This window comes from Leucopleurus acutus (assembly GCF_964270905.1).
Source record: "Leucopleurus acutus genome assembly, chromosome: X".
NCBI classification, from domain to species: Eukaryota; Metazoa; Chordata; class Mammalia; order Artiodactyla; family Delphinidae; genus Leucopleurus; species Leucopleurus acutus.
In genome coordinates, this window is record NC_139148.1 from 83,440,254 (window position 1) to 83,463,086 (window position 22,833).

Here is a 22,833-nt window from a genome sequence, read left to right on the forward strand (position 1 = left end):
ATATGAGAAAGTAGCTTTGGATAAATCATTTATTATTTGTCAGTAGAGGTACATTTATAATAAAACAAGGCACTGCAGCTATGGATAAGGAGGAAATATGTGGAAAAGTAAATGAGTGTGTTAAATATTGTGTTGAAGGAATGTCTGCTACTACTTAGGAAGCTAAATAACTATTTATTGACAATTTTATACTACTACCATTTAAAAACTAGAATTAGTACAATGGGGGGTTGTATAGAAATATTTACAACATGTAGTCATGTTTCAAGTACAAAAATAACTTCGGAGTTAAAGAAGGATGTCTTTTATTTTAAACCTGTTTCAAAGTTGAATAATTGCCAAATCGATCATTTTTGGTAACGGGGAATCACTAGTGACCTCTGTAATATAAAAAGCAACAGACACTTTGGAAGTCATCATATTGGTTTCCACAGCACCATTCAATGCTATTGGTCACTCTTGAACAAAGCTCTCTCTTCCCTCAACTTCTATGATACTAAGCTCTCCTCATTTTTATTTTACCTCTTTGTTACATTTAAAATCTCCTGTCTCTATGCTTGGCCTTAAAATATACTTATTCCTAGAGGTTGATCCATAGTCCTTTGATCCTTTGCTCTGGTCCTTTGCTCATTCTGTACATTGTCCTTGGCAGCATTATCCATCCTTATGACTTCCACCAGCACGTCTATGTGATGAATCTCTCTGAACTCTTCTATTCCAAATACATCCTGACTCACAGATTCCATATATTCAGCTGCCTTCTGACTGGATTTCAAATTCAGTATTGTCCTTAACTGTACTTTTCTTCCTTATCTTCATCCTCTCCTTCCGACTCCAATCCACTCTCCAACCTTAACCTGCCTTTCTCTCTTTTTTTAACATCTTTATTAGAGTATAATTGCTTTACAATGGTGTGTTACTTTCTGCTTTATAACAAAGTGAATCAGCTATACATATACATATATACCCATATCTCCTTCCTCTTGTGTCTCCCTCCCACCCTCCCTATCCCACTGCTCTAGGAGGTCACAAAGCACCCAGCTGACCTCCCTGTGCTATGTGGCTGCTTCCCACTAGCTAGCTATTTTATATTTGGTAGTGTATATATGTGCATGCCACTCTATCACTTCCTCCCAGCTTACACTTCCCCCTCCCTGTGTCCTCAAGCCATTCTCTACAGCTGTGTCTTTATTCCTGTCCCGCCCCTAGGTTCTTCAGAACCATTTTTTTCAAAGAGATATTCTTTTGTTGTTAGTGTATAGTAATCCAACAGGTTTCTGTGCATTAATTTTGTATCCTGCTACTTTACCAAATTCATTGATTAGCTCTAGTGGTTTTCTGGTGACATCTTTAGGATTCTCTATGTATAGTATCATATGCAAACAGTGAAAGTTTTACTTCTTCTTTTCCAATTTATATTCCTTTTATTTCTTTTTCTTCCTTGATTGCTGTGGCTAAAACTTCCAAAACTATGTTCAATGATAGTGGTGAGAGTAGATAACCCTGTCTTGTTCCTGATCTTAGTGGAAATGGTTTCAGTTTTTCACCATTGAGAATGATGTTGGCTGTGGGTTTGTCATATATGGCATTTATTATGTTGAGGTAAGTTCCCTCTATGCCTACTTTCTGGAGGGTTTTTATCATAAATGGGTGTTGAATTTTGTTGAAAGCTTTTTCTGCATCTATTGAGATGATCATACAGGTTTTCTCCTTTAATTTGTTAATATTGTGTATCATATTGATTTACTTGCATATATTGAAGAATCCTCACATTCCTGGGATAAACCCCACTTGATCATGGTGTATGATCCTTTTAATGTGCTGTTGGATTCTGTTTGCTAGTATTTTGTTGAGGATTTTTGCATCTATGTTCATCACTGATATTGGCCTATAGTTCTCTTTCTTTGTGACATCGTTGTCTGGTTTTGGTATCAGGGTGATGGTGGCCTCGTAGAATGAGTTAGGGAGTGTTCCTCCCTCTGCTATATATTTTGGAAGAGTTTGAGAAGGATAGGTGTTAGCTCTTCTGTAAATGTTTGATAGAATTCACCTGTGAAGCCATCTGGTCCTGGGCTCCTGTTTGTGGGAAGATTTTTAATCAGAGTTTCAATTTCAGTGCTTGTGATTGGCCTCTTTATAATATCTATTTCTTCCTGGTTCAGTCTCAGAAGGTTGTGCTTTTCTAAGAATTTGTCCATTTCTTCCAGGTTGTCCATTTTATTGGCATAGAGTTGTTTGTAGTAATCTCTCATGATTCTTTGTATTTCTGCAATGTCAGTTGTTACTTCTCCTTTTTCATTTCTAGTTCTGTTGATTTGAGTCTTCTCCCTTTTTTTCTTGATGAGTCTGGCTAATGTTTTATCAATTTTGTTTATCTTCTCAAAGAACCAGCTTTTAGTTATATTCATTTTTGCTATTGTTTCCTTCATTTCTTTTTCATTTATTTCTGATCTGATCTTTATGATTTCTTTCCTTCTGCTAACTTTGGGGTTTTTCTTTTGTTCTTCTTTCTCTAATTTCTTTTTGTGTAAAGTTAGGTTGTTTACTTGAGATGTTTCTTTTTTCTTGACGTAGGACTGTATTGCTATAAATTTCTCTCTTAGAACTTCTTTTGCTGCATCCCATAGGTTTTGGGTCTTTGTGTTTTCATTGTCATTTGTTTCTAGGTATTTTTTGATTTCCTCTTGGATTTCTTCAGTGACCTCTTGGTTATTTAGTAACATATTGTTTAGCCTCCAAGTGTTTGTATTTTTTACAGTTTTTTTCTTGTAATTGATATCTAGTCTCATAGCCTTGTGGTCAGAAATGATACTTGATACGATTTCAATTTTCTTAAACTTACCAAGGCTTCATTTGTGACCCAAGATATGATCTATCCTGGAGAATGTTCCATGAGCACTTGAGAAGAAAGTGTATTCTGTTTTTGGTTGGAATGTCCTATAAATATCAATTAAGTCCATCTTGTTTAACGTGTCATTTAAAGCTTTTGTTTCCTTATTTATTTTCATTTTGGATGATCTGTCCATCAGTGAAAGTGGGGTGTTAAAGTCCCCTACTATGATTGTGTTACTGTCAATTTCCCCTTTTATGACTGTTAGCATTTGCCTTATGTATTGAGGTGCTCCTATGTTGGGTATATGAATATTTACAATTGTTATATCTTCTTCTTGGATTGATCCCTAGATCATTATGTAGTGTTCTTCTTTGTCTCTTGTAATAGTCTTTAAAGTCTCTTTTGTCTGATATGAGAATTGCTACTCCAGTTTTCTTTTGTTTTCCATTTGCATGGAATATCTTTTTCCATCCCCTCACTTTCAGTCTGTATGTGTCCCTAGGTCTGAAGTGGGTCTCCTGTAGGCAGCATGTATATGGGTCTTGTTTTTGTATCCATTCAGCCAGTCTGTGTCTTTTGGTTGGAGCATTTAATCCATTTACATTTAAGGTAGTTATCAATATGTATGTTCGTATTACCATTTTCTTAACTGTTTTGGGTTTGTTATTGTAGGTCTTTTCCTTCATTTGTGTTTCATGCCTAGAGAAGTTGGATTTGTTGTAAAGCTGGTTTGGTGGTGCTGAATTCTCTTAGCTTTTGCTTGTCTGTCAAGGTTTTACTTTCTCCATTGAATGTGAATGAGATCCTTGCTGTGTAGAGTAATCTTGGTTGTAGGTTTTTCCTTTTCATCACTTTAAATATGTCCTGCCACTCCCCTCTGGCTTGCAGAGTTTCTGCTGAAAGTTCAGCTCTTAACCTTATGGGGATTCCCTTGTATGTTATTTGTTGATTTTCCCTTGCTGCTTTTAATATTTTTTCTTGGTATTTAATTTTTGTTAGTTTGATTAATATGTGTTGGCATGTTTCTCCTTGTATTTATCCTGTATGGGACTCTCTGTGCTTACTGGACTTGATTATTTCCTTTCCCATATTAGGGAAGTTTTCTACTATAATCTGTTCAAATATTTTCTCAGTCCCTTTCTTTTTCTTTTCTTCTCCTGGGACCCCTATAATTCGAATGTTGGTGTGTTTAGTGTTGTCCCAGAGGTCTCTGAGACTGTCCTCAATTCTTTTCATTTTTTTTCTTTATTCTGCTCTGCAGTAGTTATTTCCACTATTTTATCTTCCAGGTCACTTATCCGTTCTTCTGCCTCAGTTATTCTGTTATTGATTCCTTCTAGATAATTTTTAATTTTATTTATTTTGTTGTTCATCATTGTTTGTTTGCTCTTCAGTTCTTCTAGGTCCTTTTTAAATGTTTCTTGTATTTTCTCATTTCTATTTGCATGATTTTGGATCATCTTTACTATCATTACTCTGAATTCCTTTTCAGGTGGATTGCCTATGTCCTCTTCATTTGTTTGGTCTGGTGGGTTTTTACCTTGCTCCTTCATCTGCTGTGTGTTTCTATGTCTTCTCATTTTGCTTAACTTACTGTGTTTGGTGTCTCCTTTTCACAGGCTGCAGGTTCATATTTCCCGTTGTTTTTGGTATTTGCCCCCAGTGGGTAATGTTGGTTCAGTGCATTGTGTAGGCTTCCTCGTGGAGGGGACTGATGCCTGTGTTCTGGTGGATGAGGCTGGATCTTGTCTTTCTGCTGGGCAGGACTGTGTCCAGTGGTGTGTTTTGGGGTGTCTGTGACCTCATAATGATTTTAGGCAGCCGCTCTGCTAATGCATGCAGTTGTGTTCCTGTCTTGCTAGTTGTTTGGCATAGGATGTCCAGAAATGTAGCTTGCTGGTCATCAAGTGGAGCTGGGTCTTAGTGTTGAGATGGAGATCTCTGGGAGGGCTTTCACCATTTGATATTAGGTGGAGCCAGGAGGTCTCTGGTGGACCAGTGTCTGTACTTGGCTCTCCCACCTCAGAGGCACAGGCCTGATACCTGGCCAGGGCACGAAGACCCTGTCAGCCACACGGCTCAGAAGAAAAGGGACAAAAGAAGCATGAAATAAATAAAATAAATAAAATAAACTTAAAAATAAAAAAGCATTATTAAAAATATAAAAATTAAAAAGGAAAAAAAGAAGGAAAGAAGAGAGCAACCAAACCAACACACAAATCCACCAATGATATCAAGCACCAAAAATTATACAAAAAAAAAAAAAAAAAAACAACAGGCAGAACCCTAGCACAAATGGTAAAAGCAGAGCTTTACAGACAAAATTACAGAAAGAAGTATACACATACACAGTCACAAAAAGAGAAAAAGGAAAAAAAATCTATATATAAAAAAAAGAAATAGGAAGAGAGTAACAGAATCAATAAACAAATCTACCAATAATAATTAACTGTATATACTAAACTAAGATAAACATAAAGCCAGGAATAAATTAGATGCAGGAAGCAAACCCAAGTCTATAGTTGCTCCCAAAGTCCACTGCCTCAATTTTGGGATGATTCATCATCTATTCATGTATTCCAGAGATGATGGGTATATGAAGTTGATTGTGGGGATTTAACCCGCTGCTCCTGAACCTGCATGGAGAGATTTCCCTTTCTCTTCTTTGTTCGCACAGCTCCTGGGGTTCAGCTTTGGATTTGGCCCTGCCTCTGTGTGTAGGTCGCCTGAGGCCACCTTTTCCCCACCCAGACAGGACGGGGTTAAAGTAGCAGCCGATTGGGGGCTCTGGCTCACTCAGGCCAGTGGGAGGGAGGGGTACAGAATTCGGGGCAAGCCTGTGGCGGCAGAGGCCTCCGTGACGTTGCACCAGCGTGAGGCGTGCCATGTGTTCTCCCGGGGAAGTTGTCCCTGGATCACGGGACCCTGGCAGTGGCGGGCTGCAACAGGCTCCCAGGAGGGGAGGTGTAGATAGTGACCTGTGCTTGCACACAGGCTTCTTGGTGGCTACAGCAGCAGCCTTAGCACTTCATGTCCGTCTGTGGGGTCTGTGCTGATAGCTGCGGCTCACACCCATCTCTGGAGGTCGTTTAGGCGCTTCTCTGAATCACCTCTCCTTGTTCACCCCGAAACAATGGTCTCTCGCCTCTTCAGCAGGTCCAGACTTTTTCCCGGACTCCCTCCCAGCTAGCTGTGGCGCACTAGCCCCCTTCAGGCTGTGTTCACGCAGCCAACCCCAGTCCTCTCTCTGAGATCTAAGCTCCGAAGCCCGAGCCTCAGCTCCCAGCCCCCCCCCACCCCGCCCCGTGGGGTGAGCAGACAAGCCTCTCGGGCTGGTGAGTGCTGGTCGGCACTGATCCTCTGTGCAGGAATCTCTCCGCTTTGCCCTCCACACCCCTGTTGCTGTGCTCTCCTCCGCGGCTCCGAAGCTTCCCCCTCCGCCACCCGCAGTCTCCCCCCACGAAGGGGCTTCCTAGTGTATGGAAACTTTTCCTCCTTCACAGCTCCCTCCCAGTGGTGCAGGGCCCATCCCTATTCTTTTGTCTCTGTTTTTTCTTTTTTCTTTTGCCCTACCCAGGTATGTGGGGGAGTTTCTTGCCTTTTAGTAGGTCTGAGGTCTTCTGCCATCGTTCAGTAGGTGTTCTGTAGGAGGTGTTCCACATGTAGATGTATTTCTGATGTATTTGTGGGGAGGAAGGTGATCTCCACGTCTTACTCCTCCACCATCTTGGTGATCTTCCAGGCCTGCCTTTCTCGTTTGCCCATTCCTGGTTAACCTTAGCATTGTCCACCAAGTAGCATAAACGAGAAACATAAGTCATTTTCGAATATACTCTTTCTCCATCCACCATTCCCTCAGTCACCAAATCCTACCAATTATACTGCCTTAGTGCTGTACTTTCCTTCCTTAGTATAATAGTATCTACCTCCCGCCCCCACTACTTCTTTGTTTCAGGGCATTGTCACATCTCAATGTTTTGTAATTTCCCTGGACTCTTAAATATCTTCTGCCCTTCATTCCAGCCCCTTTTAAATCATTTTCTACAAAGTTATACTTCTGAAATGTCATTCTTGTTATATCGCTGCTTAAAATCCTGTTACATCTTCCCATAGCCACTAGGAGTAAAGTCTAATGGTAGTCCACACAAAATATCAATACTTCATCATCTAACTGTGGCTTTGTCTCTAACCTCATATTCCTTCACTCTTCTACATATAGTTTTTGATCCAGTCATACTGTACCCAGTTCCCTGAACATTTTATGCTATTTCATCTCTCTGCCTCCATACCTTTGTACTTGGCAATGCCATGCCTGGAATCCTCCATTTTATTACTTAATAACTTTCTCTGTACGTTTGTATCTTTCTTTGTTGGTACGTATTTTGACTCAAACCATCTTTTTTCCTAACTCCTGCTGGGTTGGGATAAAGCAAGACCTTGTTAGTGTCAAGAAAGTACTTAATAAGGTCAATGTGTGACAGTGTCAATAACATTTTAAAAGCACAATTTGTCACAGCTAATGGCAATATGGATAACGTGTCTGAGAATGTCCTAGAGTTGGCACTTATTGTACTATATAGCTCTGTGAATTGTGATCAAACAGATAGATGTTTGTATAGTTTTCAAAGCTGGTGAGTTACAGTAAATAAAAGGTTCTAGCATTTTCCCAGGAATTTTGTGAAGATATTTTATGTTTAAATATTTTCCCCTCTATCACTTAAGAAACTGAATGCAATTTCTTTTTGTAGTAGTATATCTCGTCAATAAAATTTGAAACATTTAATGACTATTCACCCATTATATTTTAAACATTTTATTGGCAGCAGTTAGGGGTTACAAAGAAAACCCTAAGCAAATACAGAGCCATATCTTGAGGAAGATTGAAATTTATTTTGTGATATTCCACTCTCTATACCACACCCCACACCCCAGGATGAAGACAATAGAACCCTGTGACTAAAGAATGTAGGTGATTATTATACAAAGAATGTATCCTATTATGGTAAAAGAAGGATTATAATGTTATAGAAAAATTGATAGTAATTCAGTTTAGTATAGTTATGCATGGCAGAAATTATTGGATGCTTTCTCATATGTGCAAAGTTGGTGGTTTTTATCTACATGTTTATGCATTTGTTAAATGGGTTATATAGATATCATGTGAAAATCTCCATATAATATAGGGAGATCATTTAATAACATTGCAAATACAGAAACTTTTTTTACTGGTTAAAAATCATAATCATAGTTCTAGCCTAGTATGTTTATCAATAATGGAGAAAATTCAGACTTCCTATTATTTTTGAATTTTAGTTCTCATGGAAGCTGAATTTAAATCAGATAAATATGGCAGATCATTTTGAACCTTAGATACATTATAAAGAAACTAAGCAACAGATGAAATCTGGCTAGTGGACTCTGTGATTTCTATTTAAAGGTACTTGTTTTCTTTCCAGTACAGGGAAAAATGCTATTCAGCAATGCCTGATTTGTGCATTATAGTGTGGTAGAAAGATTCTACCTAAAAGATTCTACCTAAAAGATTCTACCTAAAAGACTAAAAGTCATGAGGCCTGAGTTCAAATCCAATCTTTGTGTTTTATTATTAGCTATACAGTCTTGGGCAAATCATCTAATCTTCCTAGGTTTTCAGTTTCCTTATCTTTAAATGAGGATATCGGACCAGAGTATTTTATGTTCTTTCTAGCTTTCAAATCCCGTAATCCTTTATTTTCTATCTCTGGAGTTGGAGTTTTGTTTTTTGAAAGTAGATTGATTTTTCATTGTAAGAGGACAATATCGTTCAATCATGCTCTTAAAGATTTATATACTTGGAAGTCGAACAATGCCAATTTTGAAAGTTCCACTATTCAGAAATGAGTTTTATACTGCTTTGGAGCTTAGGTTTTAGATATTAGGCCAGAATCCTTTTTAAAGTGTCCAGTGCAGTGCTATTGAGTCAAACTTTCTGCAGTCTCCTATATCCGTGCTGTCCAATATGGGAGCCACTAGCCACATGTGGCTGTTCAACACTTGAACTGTAACTAATGAAACTGAGCAACAGCATTTTAAATTTTATTTAATTATAATTAAGCTAAATTTAAATTGTAGTCAGTGGCTCTGTATTGAACAGCATGCTCGTGTGTGTGTATGTGTGTGTGTGTGTGTGTGTATGTGATGTGTGTATTTGTGTGCACATCTATGCTGAATAGGGAGTTGAGGGAGTAGGGTGGCAGGAAGTAAAGGAGAGTGAGAGGCCATTGTTTTGGATGATGGGATGCTGTCCATAGGTCACTGTTCAGGATATATATAAAGTGGAATGTAACACATTCCAGAAACCATTTTCTATCTCCCTTCCTCCCTCCCCCCCTCCCTCTCTCCCTCTCTCTTCCTTTTCTTTCTTTCTTTCTTTCTTTCTTTCTTTCTTTCTTTCTTTCTTTCTTTCTTTCTTTCTTTCTTTCTTTTCTTTCTTTCTTTCTTTTTTCTTTCTTCCTTCCTTCCTTTTTCTTTCTTTCTTTCTTTCTTTCTTTCTTTCTTTCTTCCTTTCACATTCCATTATGTATTATGATAACCACTTTATTTTTATTGAGGTATACTTGATAACCATAAGATAACCATTTTATATACTAGACAGCATATTAAAATAATTATATGTTTTTCTAATTAACCTATAGTTTCAAAGTTAGGTATTCCCAATATTTTAAACATGATGCACTAGTTAAATTTTATTATCTTACCCATCCTTAAAATATTTTGTTGTGTTAATCTAGGGATGGAGTCTATGAGGCATCTGGAATGTGCTGGAAATTATACTGTATTTGGAGTAAAGTGATATGTTTAGAATCATGAATTTCCTCCTTGCTGTGTCACCTTGTATAAGTTATTTATCTGCTTTGAGCCTCAGCTTCATCATCTGTGAAATAAGGATAATAGTAACACTTATCTCATGGTTTTTGTGAGGGTGAGATTAGATGGTGAATTATGTAAAACTCCTAAGTTGGTAACAAAAACTAATACAATATATTAATGATGATAATAGTTTGGAGGTTTGTATTTAGCTATGAATTCAGAATCCACACAATGGGTATTTCATATTTATAATTAAATAATAATGTACTCTGCTCTATAAACTAATTACATTTTAAAAATTTAACTTTGTAAATAGTGACAATTGGATTGATTTTGTTCCTATCCTCTGAAAAGGGCAGTAATTGTGTAGTAGTATAAAGGAATGGAGATAATTAAGATGAATTTTTTTGTTCTCCACATTCATACAATGTAAATATTCCTATTAAAGAGCATTGCTTTAGCAGATTATGTTGGAAAATGACATGATAGTATGAATATTCATCTTATGCTATTTGTAAGTAATTAAATATCTTTAAGAATTTGATAAACAGTAAATAGTACATTGATAAACCAGTGCTGCTACCTGTTTAAACTACTGACTTCAAAGTGTGTGCTATTTTTTACTATAGTCAATGGATGTAACTTCTTTTTTTAGCATTTAGTTATATATCATACATTGTGTGTTAAATGAGTATTTAAAAGCATTGCAACATTTATATTATTAAATGTAAAATTATTTTGATGTTACATTCATTAATTTTTTTGGCTTTTACTATTTTTATAATTTCCTGATCCAAATACTTTTATTGTATAAAGGTACAATTCCAAGACTCATTAACTTGTTTCTTATGGAAATGTTCTCTTTGCTTGTAGGGTATTAATACAAGCCATTAAGCTAGAATTTCTTCTGGCAAAAACAATCCTAACAGATGGCAACTTTTCTCTCTATTAATTTTGGATTGGACATGTATTTTGGCTTGTTCGGTCAGGTCAGAGTTGTAACATAACAAGAATCATTCATGCAAATACAGTCATAATATACCTATGGACTCATACACTATGCAAATTTATATTCCAGCCTACTGAAACTATATGAAGACTTAAACATTTTCTTACTGTAAACAGGAAGGTTAAGTAACCCATTAAGGCATAAGCATCATAATAACTTATCTGATGTGACTTTTGAGGTAATGCCAAGTCAATGGCAAATATTTAGTCAGATGTCTAAGTGATTTAGCTTGACATTTGAGCATTCATAAGAATTGGACTGAATTGTTCAATTATCATTTAGATAGCTAGTAATGTTAGAGACAACCTCAATAATCCCTTTTAATGCATGCAACTTTTGATTTTTGAACCTGGATGTGAGCTAGATAGGCTAATCTCCCCCAAAACAGCTTAAATGCATAAGATAAAGATATAACAATAAAAGCAATATAGCTTTTAATATTTGTCTCTACTTGAAAAAAAATCACTATCATAATAACAGGTCTGGATGTGGTCAAGTCAAAATACATTTGAAATATTTTTCTTTTGCTGATGTGTTTTTCCATACTAACTATTGATTTATGTGTGCCCCTTTCTATATATACTTAACATATTTACTAAATCTGGTATTTTACAGTGGTCCCCTTGCAGTCAGCTCTTTGAACACTAGACTCATTGCGTACTTTAAAAATAATAAATTTCAATGTGCAGCTCTTAAACTATTAGCCAATTGCCTTAGACGTGAGCAGCATTTTCCAAAAATGAGGAATAATCTTTGGAACACTTGGCAGTTAGCATTTGGTTGACACTCTCCTAGCTTGCAATTACCGGAAAATAACTCCCTCCTCTTTTATAATAGGGAACCTCAATAACAGAAGAAAACCAAAACCCATTTTCCAGCATCAGTCTAAGTAATGAATCACCTTTACTTGAAAACAAGCTCTTGTATTTACTTTACCATGCAATGCAGATTAGTATTTGTGTCATAGTGCCTTCTAGTTGATCTTAATTCACTTGCATTTATTTTTTTATATAGTAAATTAATTCATCTTATTCATATAGTTTACTACTCTATATTTTGTGCAAATCTGTCCAATAATAGAATGGAGAGAGTGTAACTCAGTGTAATAATATCTCTAAGTTATCACTGTTCCCTGTTTAACATCAGGGTACTTTTATAGCTTTGTTTGAGTTATTTTAGAAAAGTGTTTATAACCATATAGAATTGAGGCCAAGCGCCCTCTGAGGACAGCTGGATATGAAAGATACATTTCATGATCTTTTTAAAGGGCTCTGTATCCACACTGTTGGAACTTGGAGTTTCTCAGAGAAAGTTTAATGTTCCTTCATATTGTTTAGCAAAGCATAGCAGTACTTGACCAACCATCATATCTTCGTTAGAATTTCTCTGGACATTAGAAACTCTATTGTTATTTTTTTTGTTTCTACTGTAAAGTCATAATCATTATACTTATATAAACATTTGCATTTCTTGATGTATTTCATAATATATGTATGTATTCCTTTAGTAAATGGAAAAAAATTTCTGAATGCATTATTTCTTTAATTTAAAAAAACTTTTTTTTAACAAAGTTTACTTTCTAATTGCAGGTGGCCTGCATGCAGTTTATAAATGCCCTTGTCACATCTCCTTATGAGCTTGATTTTCGAATACATTTAAGGAATGAATTCCTTCGTTCAGGACTAAAAACAATGTTACCAGTAAGTGGAATGTGCACATTTATTATGCTTATGAACTTTAATGTTTTTCTCTCTTTAGACAAAAGTACTTTCAGCAAAGTAAATAAATGTGCCTTGCCGTTTCCTTTTGTAAAGCACTGGACATTTTGTAAGCTTTTTGATATTGCAGTAGTGTTAGTCTCTACATAAAACTGATGATTCGGAATTCAGCTAATGGTATGTCCAGAAGTGATGGCTTTTTTGGTCTTCTTGAAGTCGAAAGGGAACTTTTCTTTGACTTTGAATACTGAGAACATAAAAGACTGCTATTTTTTTGCCATTTCAATTTTTCATTAAAATTTTTTGCTTTCCTCTTTGATAACTTAGATTGATTTCCTTTATATTCAGCATAAGTATGCATAAAATTTTGATTAGTACATTCTAGACACATAACATAAGGATGGTATTCTTGTTATAAATCCGTAGCATCTTTTCTAAAGAAGAACAATTTTATTTCTTAAATTGAGTGTGGATATCTGCACTAATTGTGATACTGTTAAAAACATTTTTGAAATAACGTTATAGACTTGTTCTAAGATAAATGAGCACACTTATTTTGTAAATAGAAATACAACTACCATGACTTTATACTTTACTTAGTATGTTAACTAAAGAAGGATTTTGTTCAAGACCATGGCATTTTTAAAGGAAACAAGTAAAATCTCACTAGTTTCTTTATTTAAACTACTTAGACCATACCTGATAAACAAGAAGTAAATGTAGGGGTGGGGAATAAAAGGACTGAGGAAAGAAAAAACAAAATAAAACAAATGTCAATGAGCGTGTATATAAGGTATTCCTAGGGTATTAGAAATAGCAAAATCAGGGGTATTTCCTGGTGAGGGACTAGTGTGTAGCATGCATCTGTAACTTGTCTTCTGATAGTCTTAACTGAAAGTGGTTGAAACTCATCATCATAAAATATACAATTGGGTCTATTGAAACCCATTTTAATAAGATATATGATTGGGTCTGTGAGGTTTTAGAAATTTCTATGTCAATTCCACTTTGAATGGTTCTTTCATCCATGACTTTAAAAAGCAAGGAATTGGTTGCAGTGAATCAAAGCATCATCGTAAGTGACCCGAATAGAAGTTCAATATGCAGTTAACTTAGGCACATTCACTAGTTACAGTGTATGTAACACACATTCTTTTTTTGTCACAAATCTCTCCTCATGAAAAGTCTGTGGTCTTATGTAGCTAGAGGTAATATTACAGTCCTCATTCTAGTGTGCTTTTGAATTGCCTACTCAGTGTTTCCATCCTTGTCCTCTTGGAGCTGGTCCTCTGTTTCTGGGAGAGTAATCATGTCTTTGGACACTTGTTGGCCTCAGGAGCTCCTGAAGATCCTCTACTCATTTACTAATATGCCATGTTTTTCTGCCTTAGTTATTGCTGTCTATTCCAGCTTTCATTTTCCTGTGTCTATTTATAATTAAACATTCGTTTTCTACCGTATGCTACTGAATGGCTGGTCAAGAAAACTGTGACTCTCAATTTATTTAAGTCCTCATCTTTTCAGAAAGGGTATGCACAGTAGCTCTTGTCCTTACCTTTTGCACGTTTGCCAGGGTGTGCTCATTTCTGCTGGGTTCAGTGGTCTCATGGTATTTTTCCTTTGGTTACATTGACAGCTAAGATTTTGCATCAGTGTTTCTTAGCTACACTTTCACATTGGCCCTATAGCTGTATATAAAGCCCCTTGCAGTACCCAGTACCACTTAACTTATGCTTCCAGCTAGATTTTTCTTTAACTATCACATCTCTTCAGTATGCCCTGTTTCTTAGATCTCAGGGATCCTTCAGCAAGAGGAAAGTGAGAAGTGTCATGTTTCTGCCTCTTAAAGTTTTGGAATAGAACCTACAAGGATTCTCAATTTCCTTTTCTTCCTGTGACAATGGAGTGAAATATGGCTAAATAGGGCTCTGGTTCTCAAGAAGTTGGGCATGTCCCCCTAAAGAGAGTCTATCAAAATCTTATTGGGGGTAGGGCAGAGATGTTTGGTTTGAAAGAAAATAATCCTCCCCAGGTATTTCTGATATACAATATGAGAATCAGAATCTAGGCAGATAGACCCTGAGATTAGAGGTCCTTCCCTTAATACCATACATTTCACTACTGTTGCTGTTGTCCTTGTAGTTTTATTATCACAATTTGGAGCAAAAGTCAGAATGGTCATGCTTTAATGTATACTAGATGTACATAACATGTCAACTGCTGTCTAGCTATCTAATTTACTAAATATTTACATTTCAACCACTAGAATTTATAGTAATATCAAACATCTTTTACACATGCGTGGGAGCCTAATAATATATTTATAGATGAGTCTTTAATATCCTGGCTTTTATCCTATTTACTCTTATTTTATACATTGTTCTAACAGGAGGAGCTTCCTAATTTTCTGGAATATATCATATTCAAAGCAGCAAATTAGACGTGGCTAGGGCTAATATAAATTGTTGGTACATGGATCAAAAATTATAAATATCTGGAATCATTAGGTGTTGGGGAAGAACAGTTCTTAATAGTTCTTAGTATTTCAGTAATCCATGAGACCATCATTGTAGTAGAGTGAAACTTTTGTTTCATATAATTATTAGAATCCTCAAGACAAGGACAGTTATTTTAATTACATTCTGTAGAAATTTATTTTCAAAATTTGCCCTGTCTCTATAGATAAATTATGATGTTTAAAGAGAGTTTATATTTCACTTACATGGAAAATTTACTTCTTATAAATTTGCTTTAGTAATTTGGGACAAATGAGTTATTAAACACTATATAGTGATTTTTAAAATAGTATTTTCTCTGTAGTTAACTTACATTGATTTCTTGTGAAGTTTTCTCCATCTGCCTTTTAGTTAGTTAAATAAATTAAGAAAATATTAGATAAGTCAGATATGTGAAGGAACAAGATAGTAAGAAATTGTGTCTGTAGGCAGCAGGCATTCTTAACTTCTTTTAAAAGACCGACAAACCCTTTCTTACTCTTTTGAAGAATCAATTTTGATTGCTTGACTGGTAATCAGTCATGTGCTGGTAATGGACTTTGATTTCCTTTGAAGTACACCATATTATAGAGACTTAATTATATGTTTTAGAGAATCTGCTGAAAATATTCCGTATCTGTACAGCAAATCTGTTTAAAAAATAACTGAAACATATTTACAGTATTTCACGTAATTATTAGTAGTGTAATTCAGTAATTTTATGCCATTCTTCATTTAAAATACAAACTTCAGTGATGCATTTCCCTTTTTTCAATGGGGTATCTGTCACATTTGTGCTATATGAAACTTTTATTAATTCATTAAATGTTTATTTTATCAAAATTTTTGAATATACCTTTCAAGGTTTGACATTTGAATGAAAGGAAGTTTTTTATATATGTGTGTGTATGTAGATATGCATATATATTTTAATGGAGCATTATTAATAAACACTATGATATTTCATTTATACATATCTATATTTTTATATTGTGCTGTACATGTTCACATACTATATATCTTATATAAATAATGTGTTGTCCTAATTAAAAACTGAAATAAATATTTAACCAGTTATTTTCACTGAAAATATTTTAATCATGAAGGTTGAGTCCATGTTTCGTAAAGTTCTGATGCTGATTAAATGACAGTATTTAATTAACTTGTTTTTTCTATTTTTCAAACATATTTGAATGTGTTAAAGTCTGATAGTGAACATCTAAGAAAGAATATCTTATGACATAAGAATAAGGAAAAAATCCATATTATAAAATGTATTAAAGGTTTTTTTTTTGAGAGATTGAAAGTGTATTCTTATCAGCTCCTTACATTACCCATGAAGTTTTTTTTTTTTTAACATCTTTATTGGAGTATAATTGCTTTACAATGGTGTGTTAGTTTCTGCTTTATAACAAAGTGAATCAGCTATACATATACATATGTTCCCATATCTCTTCCCTCTTGCGTCTCCCTCCCTCCCACCCTTCCTATCCCACGTATTAAAGGTTTTTTCTGCAATGACCAGCATATTGGGTGTGTCTGGCTCCTGCTCTTTTCTGAATTGAGTTCAGAAATCACCTGATAATATAACTCACCAATGTTAGATAACTTTAATTCCAATAAATTTCTTCATTCCCTTTCAAAGTGGAAAGTTAGACCTAAAACAAATTATTACTCAAGAGGAAACTAAGTTTAAATACATGTATTTGTTATGTATTTTATATGCAATTATATAGAAACATATTAATATTTTCATATGCTCTGTAGGTAAATTATTATGTATTGAACGTTAGAAAAAGAACACCTAGAAATTGCATAAATTTGTGTTTGGCTTCAGTAATAGCGGTTGCATCTCCATTTAAAATCGTCCTATTGAACAAAAATAGAAACAAAAAAATGGATCCGAGTTTGTTTAATCGACCTAATTTGAAGTACACCGTGCTTGCATTTCCTTTTAGAGTTCAAGCTCAGCTCTGAACATCCTAGTCTCTCTTTCGGTATCACCCTTGAGCATCCACAGTTGTGATTATCGATTTGGGTTTTGAAAGCGGCAACTTAATGGACACATATTAAAAGATATTCCAGGTGATATATATTAAGCCCAACAATCTCTAGTGTGGCATGCTTCCAAAGATTTTGTTTATACTATGATTTTGAAAATTATCAGAGGTTTGTAATGCATGTGCTTATAATGTATTACAAAAACAGGTCTCTTTGATGCCCAAGTTGGTATTTTGTGATTCGGCTAAGCAAAAATAAAAGGTGGGGGAGGAGGCTAGTTGTGCATCTTGATTAAAAAGTCCTGACGCCTTTTTGCTTTAAAATCACAAAATGTCATTTAAAGTAAATTTGTTTTTACAACTTTCCACGCCATACTTGGGACTGTTGTCCTTGAATATATCCTTGCATTTGTTCTTCATTAATACAATTGATCTATATTCGCATTTTTTGCCAGAGGCATATGTGAATATTCTAACTGCATGAGTTCTTTTGCGATCTTTGATTAGTGTGTTTAGTCAAAACGACAGCATTTAATGTGGGTTTGTAGCAATTAGTTTTTTTCCCTTGCGAAAGTGATCGTTAATTTTTTAATGTGAATCGTCAAAATTTGGAGCATGAAAAGAAATGCGGTGAATGCAATGAGGTTCTTTCATTTTAAAATAGAAAAACAGAGTACGTTTACTTTCTTTCAGGAAACCAAGTGCCTGGGTCAATATTTGAAATTGCTTCTGTGTACGTAGATGAATAATAGTGTCAGGCCTTTATTGCCAAAGTATGGGGTTGTCAAACTGTTATTCGTCTGTTAAGTTTTCTGTTTATATATTAGGATCTGAAAGAAAAAGAGAACGACGAGCTTGATATTCAGTTGAAAGTATTTGATGAGAACAAAGAGGACGACCTAACTGAATTATCACACCGTCTCAATGACATTCGAGCAGAAATGGAATATCCTTTTGACGAACCACAGAAATCATTTTGCATGTACTGTGAAAAAGGGATTTGTGGGTGATTTTGTGAACCATTATTAGAATTCTTGTCTGCCGGCCCAATTTATATCCATTTATTTATATTAGAACTTCACGATGATGCTGTCCTTGAGATTAATGTTGAAGAATTGTCAGACTGTCCTGATGATTTACACAGACTGTATTGAAATCCACACAGTGGCTTGCTGCATTATAGGTTTACTCTGCTCAACGGTCTTGAATAGACAAGAGCCTAAGGCAGTTTTCCTCATGGATAAGGATTTTTGGGGGGAAAAGTTCAGTGAGTTCATATGTGACTATAGGTAATATACTTTTTCAGTTTATTAAATGATACTCCAGTGATTTAGAGATATCATTCAATTCAAATAGATGTCTTATTCTCAATCCAAATATTTTGGTTCCTTAGCGGGGGGAAAAAAGTTTAGATGTGATAGGGTCTGACTATAACAAGGATACTAGAGTAGAAGCATTTGAGTCAAATACAACTAGCATATAATCTTCCTATGGCAATGATTTTATACAAAATGATTTTAGATCTAAAAGATGGTTGTCATAGCATTGCTGGCCATTTGTTTCACACCCATTAAATTTCTTACTTATGGGTTCTGGGGAAATTGGGAAATACTTCAGAACGAAAATGACCTTTGAGCTGGACTTTTTCTCTATAACGTCTTCTTCCATCTTCCTCCTCACTCTACAGTGCTTTGCTTGCATCTGCCTTATTTATATACACTTCTTTGTGCCTATGAGATGGAGGGCACAAGTGTTTCAACTTTTTCCTCCAATGTTCCTATCAAAGCGTCTTACACATGAGTACTGGATAAGTGCAATGAATAACAATTTTGTTATTATGAGAGATAATTTCTAGTAATTTCTTATCCTTCATCAGTGACTCTAGTCTACAGTGGTCTCCATAATATTAAATGCTTTTTATATCAATTAATAAATATCTTGCTTTATATAAATTTCTCTTCATCAGAAAGCTATTTTTGGATCTATTCCATAGCCATCGAAAGGACCTTATGCGATTTTAACACAACACTCTTACGTGGGGTCTAAGAAGTAATCCATCATATACTTAATTCTATTTCAGAGAAAACATTGACATTTCAGGTTATTTTTAACATGCTGGATTACATCTCCTCTTCTCCTTTTCTTTTACATCAATTTTTCTAGGTGCTCGCTTTTCTTATAAAAGTGAATCCATTTTTTAAATCTGTTTTCTAGTTTACTAAAAGCATTTAAACTTCTACCACTCTTTTTGTATCCTAAGAAAAATATGTTTCAAGTTCCTTATCAAATACTGACATACAAATGAATGCAAACAGTAGTGATTTCATATGTAGTAAGTGTTTCATCTGTATAAAATAAAACTGGTTTTTATGAACTTTTAGCAGCCCACACAATGCTTATTTGCCTTACTATTTTATGTGGGCAGTGAAAAGACAGGAGTATTGGCTTGCATGCATAATATAGGTTCCCATCACAACCACAGGAAGGTCGAGAAAAAAACATTTTCATTAATGGCATTGCTGTTCTAATGGTACCAACTATAAGCTGGAATTTTAAAATATAATGAACAGCTGATCATTTAAACTTTTAATGGTTAAATGGTCTTGGAAATACTCTAAGTCTCCTTCACTTGTTAAAAGATTAAAGTGATCCGTAGATTAAATTTCTTTATGGAAATGTTTTAAATACTGGAACATGGAGTTGAAGGTTTAGAAACAGTAATGCAAACAGAATGATATATCAGTGTTTTCAAAACTGAAGCTGCTTTTGTTATGAATGAAACTGTTACCAAGAATCCTTGATTTTTTTCCTTTACTTACTTTCCACTGATATGAATGAAGTGTACCATCTTCTGTATAATATGTTGAAGGACACTGCTGCTGAAAATTACTTATTATCCATTCTACAACATTTTTTGCTTATCAGAAATGATTATTATATCAGGTAAGAGGCTGTTATGAGAGTACAATTTGTATAATTTGAATTGGATTTTAAAGGAAAATTAACAATATAGTGGGGTCTAGACAGTATATGCATATATATATATATATATATATGCATGGAGTATAAGAGTTTGACGACTCTAGATAACATTTTTAAAAAGGTGTCAATCTATTTTTAATTGGGCCAGAAGAATATACTTATAAAAACGGGGTATGCCATTTCAGTAACAATGAACCCAACAGATTTTACTGACCCTATGATGAATTTTTTTTGTGGCACAGAGTAAGCTCTGAAGAGTCTATGGTAAAACTTTTAAGTCCTCGTACTTTTTTTTTTTTTTATGTTCAGTCTACCCTATTCTTCTAGGTCTCTCTCTAGCTGGCTGAAGCCATGTATAAGATCTGAGCCAACGGACTTGATTGGCTCCTCCTGAATTTCTTACCCACAAAAATGTGAGGGATAATAAGATTATATTATTGTTTTGAGCCACTAAGTTCTGAGATGATTTTATGAAGCAATAAGTGAAAGGAAATGGGAAATATTATTCTGGCAAGCAATATACACAGGTAAACATAAAGTTCAAATAGTAAAGGAAAAAGAGAAGAGTGGACATCATAGGACATCTAGTAGTATCTGCCACACTTCCCATGAATTTATATAATGTGGTGGTAGGGACAATAGAATATAGAGATAGTATCACTATATTGTGATGTGGTAAAAGTGCTTTAACTTTAGTGTGCACAGGGTGTGTGGATGTGGATATTTTTTTGAACCTGCTAGCTGAAGGAAGCCCTCCTTCAGAAGTTTAATAATAATAAAAACAGCAATGATAACATTTGCTATTTAGTAAGCATTTTAAGTCCTTTTATATTTTAATAAGACTATTGTTATTCCTCTTGTATAGATTATCTAAAAATAGGTGTGATCTTATCTAAGAAAATAATAATACTAATATTTCAGCTTTATACACAGCAATGTAATTCTTCTAAATAAACGAATATAATAATCCATAAAGTCAGAAATTTCAGAGTGTAGTTCTGGGAATATATCTGAAAACCAGAAAATTAGAGAAGGGTTTCTGAATGACTGAAATTATCCATAAGTTGGTGACCATGATCTTATATTTAACTGTTTAAGAGACTCTTAGTTGTTCTTCATACTCTAATATGCATGAAATTCTAGCAACCTAGGTTCTCTGATTTCTCAAACCTTGCTTGATTAAAGGGCAAAGGAAGGCTACCATGGGGTCGGGTACAGTCACAACAAAAATGACAATTCTAAAGTCCATAGAGAACTATTATAGTTCCCTTTATAGTTCAGGCTAGTTGCAGTAACTGATGGGCATAATGATGTTACAGAGACATAGAAAAATGTTTAAAATATGCTGGATTTTTTTAAGCAGGAAAGATAGTAATCCAACCAAAATGATTGTTGTTTCCTCAAATAAGTGCTGGCAACTAAAGGGGTACTGTGCCCATGGGTACAGTTACCTGGGGAAATAATTTGTGTGAAACCATCCATTTCTCAGTAACTTTGAATAAATGAGAAGTTGTTCTAACATGACGTCCTTTTCATCCTGAGAACATCCATGTGAGGTAGATGTGCGACTAGCGCTTTTATTCTACCTATGGATAATTAATTTGTCCTGAAAGAGAACCATTGTGTTTTCCCTGTTTGCCCAGAGTCATTGACTAGATTGATTATAATCCAGTATTGTTTACCCTAGATCTGATGATGACTTGAAAAAGACTCGGATGTGTAATACGTATTACTGTTTATTCTTATCCTTGAGATCAACCCCATGACAAAAGACATATAAGAGCAATTAGAATATGTTTGACTTTATTTGCAGACTTTTAGTAGGTTGGCTAGTTATCAGCACACTGATTTTAGGGATGTTTATGTCATAGCTTGTCCATAGTAGTATTTCTTTCTGAATTTTCTCTGTTGAATTTATTAGCTGCTGATAAATGCTAAATTTTCCCCGAATTTTAATGCAAAAAGTGCCTTTTAAAAATTTTTGAAGTATGTAAGTGGTCATTTTTAAGGCCAGAATTACCTTGATAGATTACAGAATTAGGAAATGTTTCAAAACCTTTGACACTTTGAACAAATTGAAGCTATTGCCATGCATATTTAGTGTGTATGCTTCTACAAAATGGATCTTTTAAAATACATGTATAAATAGATCTTTGGAGTAGTCTGTAACATAAGTGGCTGAGTCCAGTTTTGTAAAAGCTGTTATAGCTATCTTGAGTAAAAGTGTGGCAGTAAATTCAATACATTGTTTGCCATGTAATGCGAAGGTACTCATTCCTTATTGAAATTGAGAACTTGGAGAGGCTTAGAACCATTTCTGTATCCATAGATGTAGAACTAAAGAGTCATTTGTTTTTATTAACTTTAGGAACAATAGCTTAAGTAAGTAGATAACGTTGATAAGTATCTTTGAACACAAGCATGAATCCCTGCAAACTAGAGTATTAAGTCACTAAGTGTTCACAGCTGATTATATTACAATGGGTTTTGGACTATAACGTCCAGCCCATCTTTAAGCTTAGGCATATTCCTCTAGAGTGAGTGTAATGGCTAGAAAAGAGTTTTTTAGCCTGCTAGAAAATAACCTAGTTTTCTTTATCATGTAGAATCACTTCTTATGAAAATTGATTTGTATATGTAGAAAAGGTATTCAAGATTACTTCTCTTTTGCAGGCCACAGTATTACAAAATAGTTGAGGAGTGTGTTTCACAGATAGTGCTGCACTGCAGTGGTATGGACCCAGATTTCAAGTACAGACAAAGATTAGACATTGATTTCACTCATCTGATAGGTATGTGATATAATCCTCAATGTCATTTGATTTTGTTTTACTCTCTTCTGTCTAATAGACACTTTTTAAGTGTAGCTCTCTCACTAAACTTCCTCTATTAATATCTGGTAAGTCATTGTATCTGTGGGTACTCATTTGCTATAATTATTAATTAT

General features: G+C 34.8%; 1 protein-coding gene across 6 annotated transcripts in view; it reads left to right on the forward strand.

Annotated features, from left to right (window-relative positions):
• The window catches only part of DIAPH2 (diaphanous related formin 2), an 889,270-nt gene that overhangs the window by 243,214 nt on the left and 623,223 nt on the right, over window positions 1–22,833 (forward strand). For all 6 annotated transcript variants that reach the window (XM_082864620.1, XM_082864622.1, XM_082864621.1 and 3 more), the window contains 4 exons: window positions 12,281–12,391; window positions 17,732–17,850; window positions 19,731–19,847; window positions 22,560–22,678. In XM_082864620.1, coding sequence (XP_082720746.1) covers window positions 12,281–12,391; window positions 17,732–17,850; window positions 19,731–19,847; window positions 22,560–22,678 — 466 coding nt within the window. The remainder of the gene's footprint in view (window positions 1–12,280; window positions 12,392–17,731; window positions 17,851–19,730; window positions 19,848–22,559; window positions 22,679–22,833) is intronic.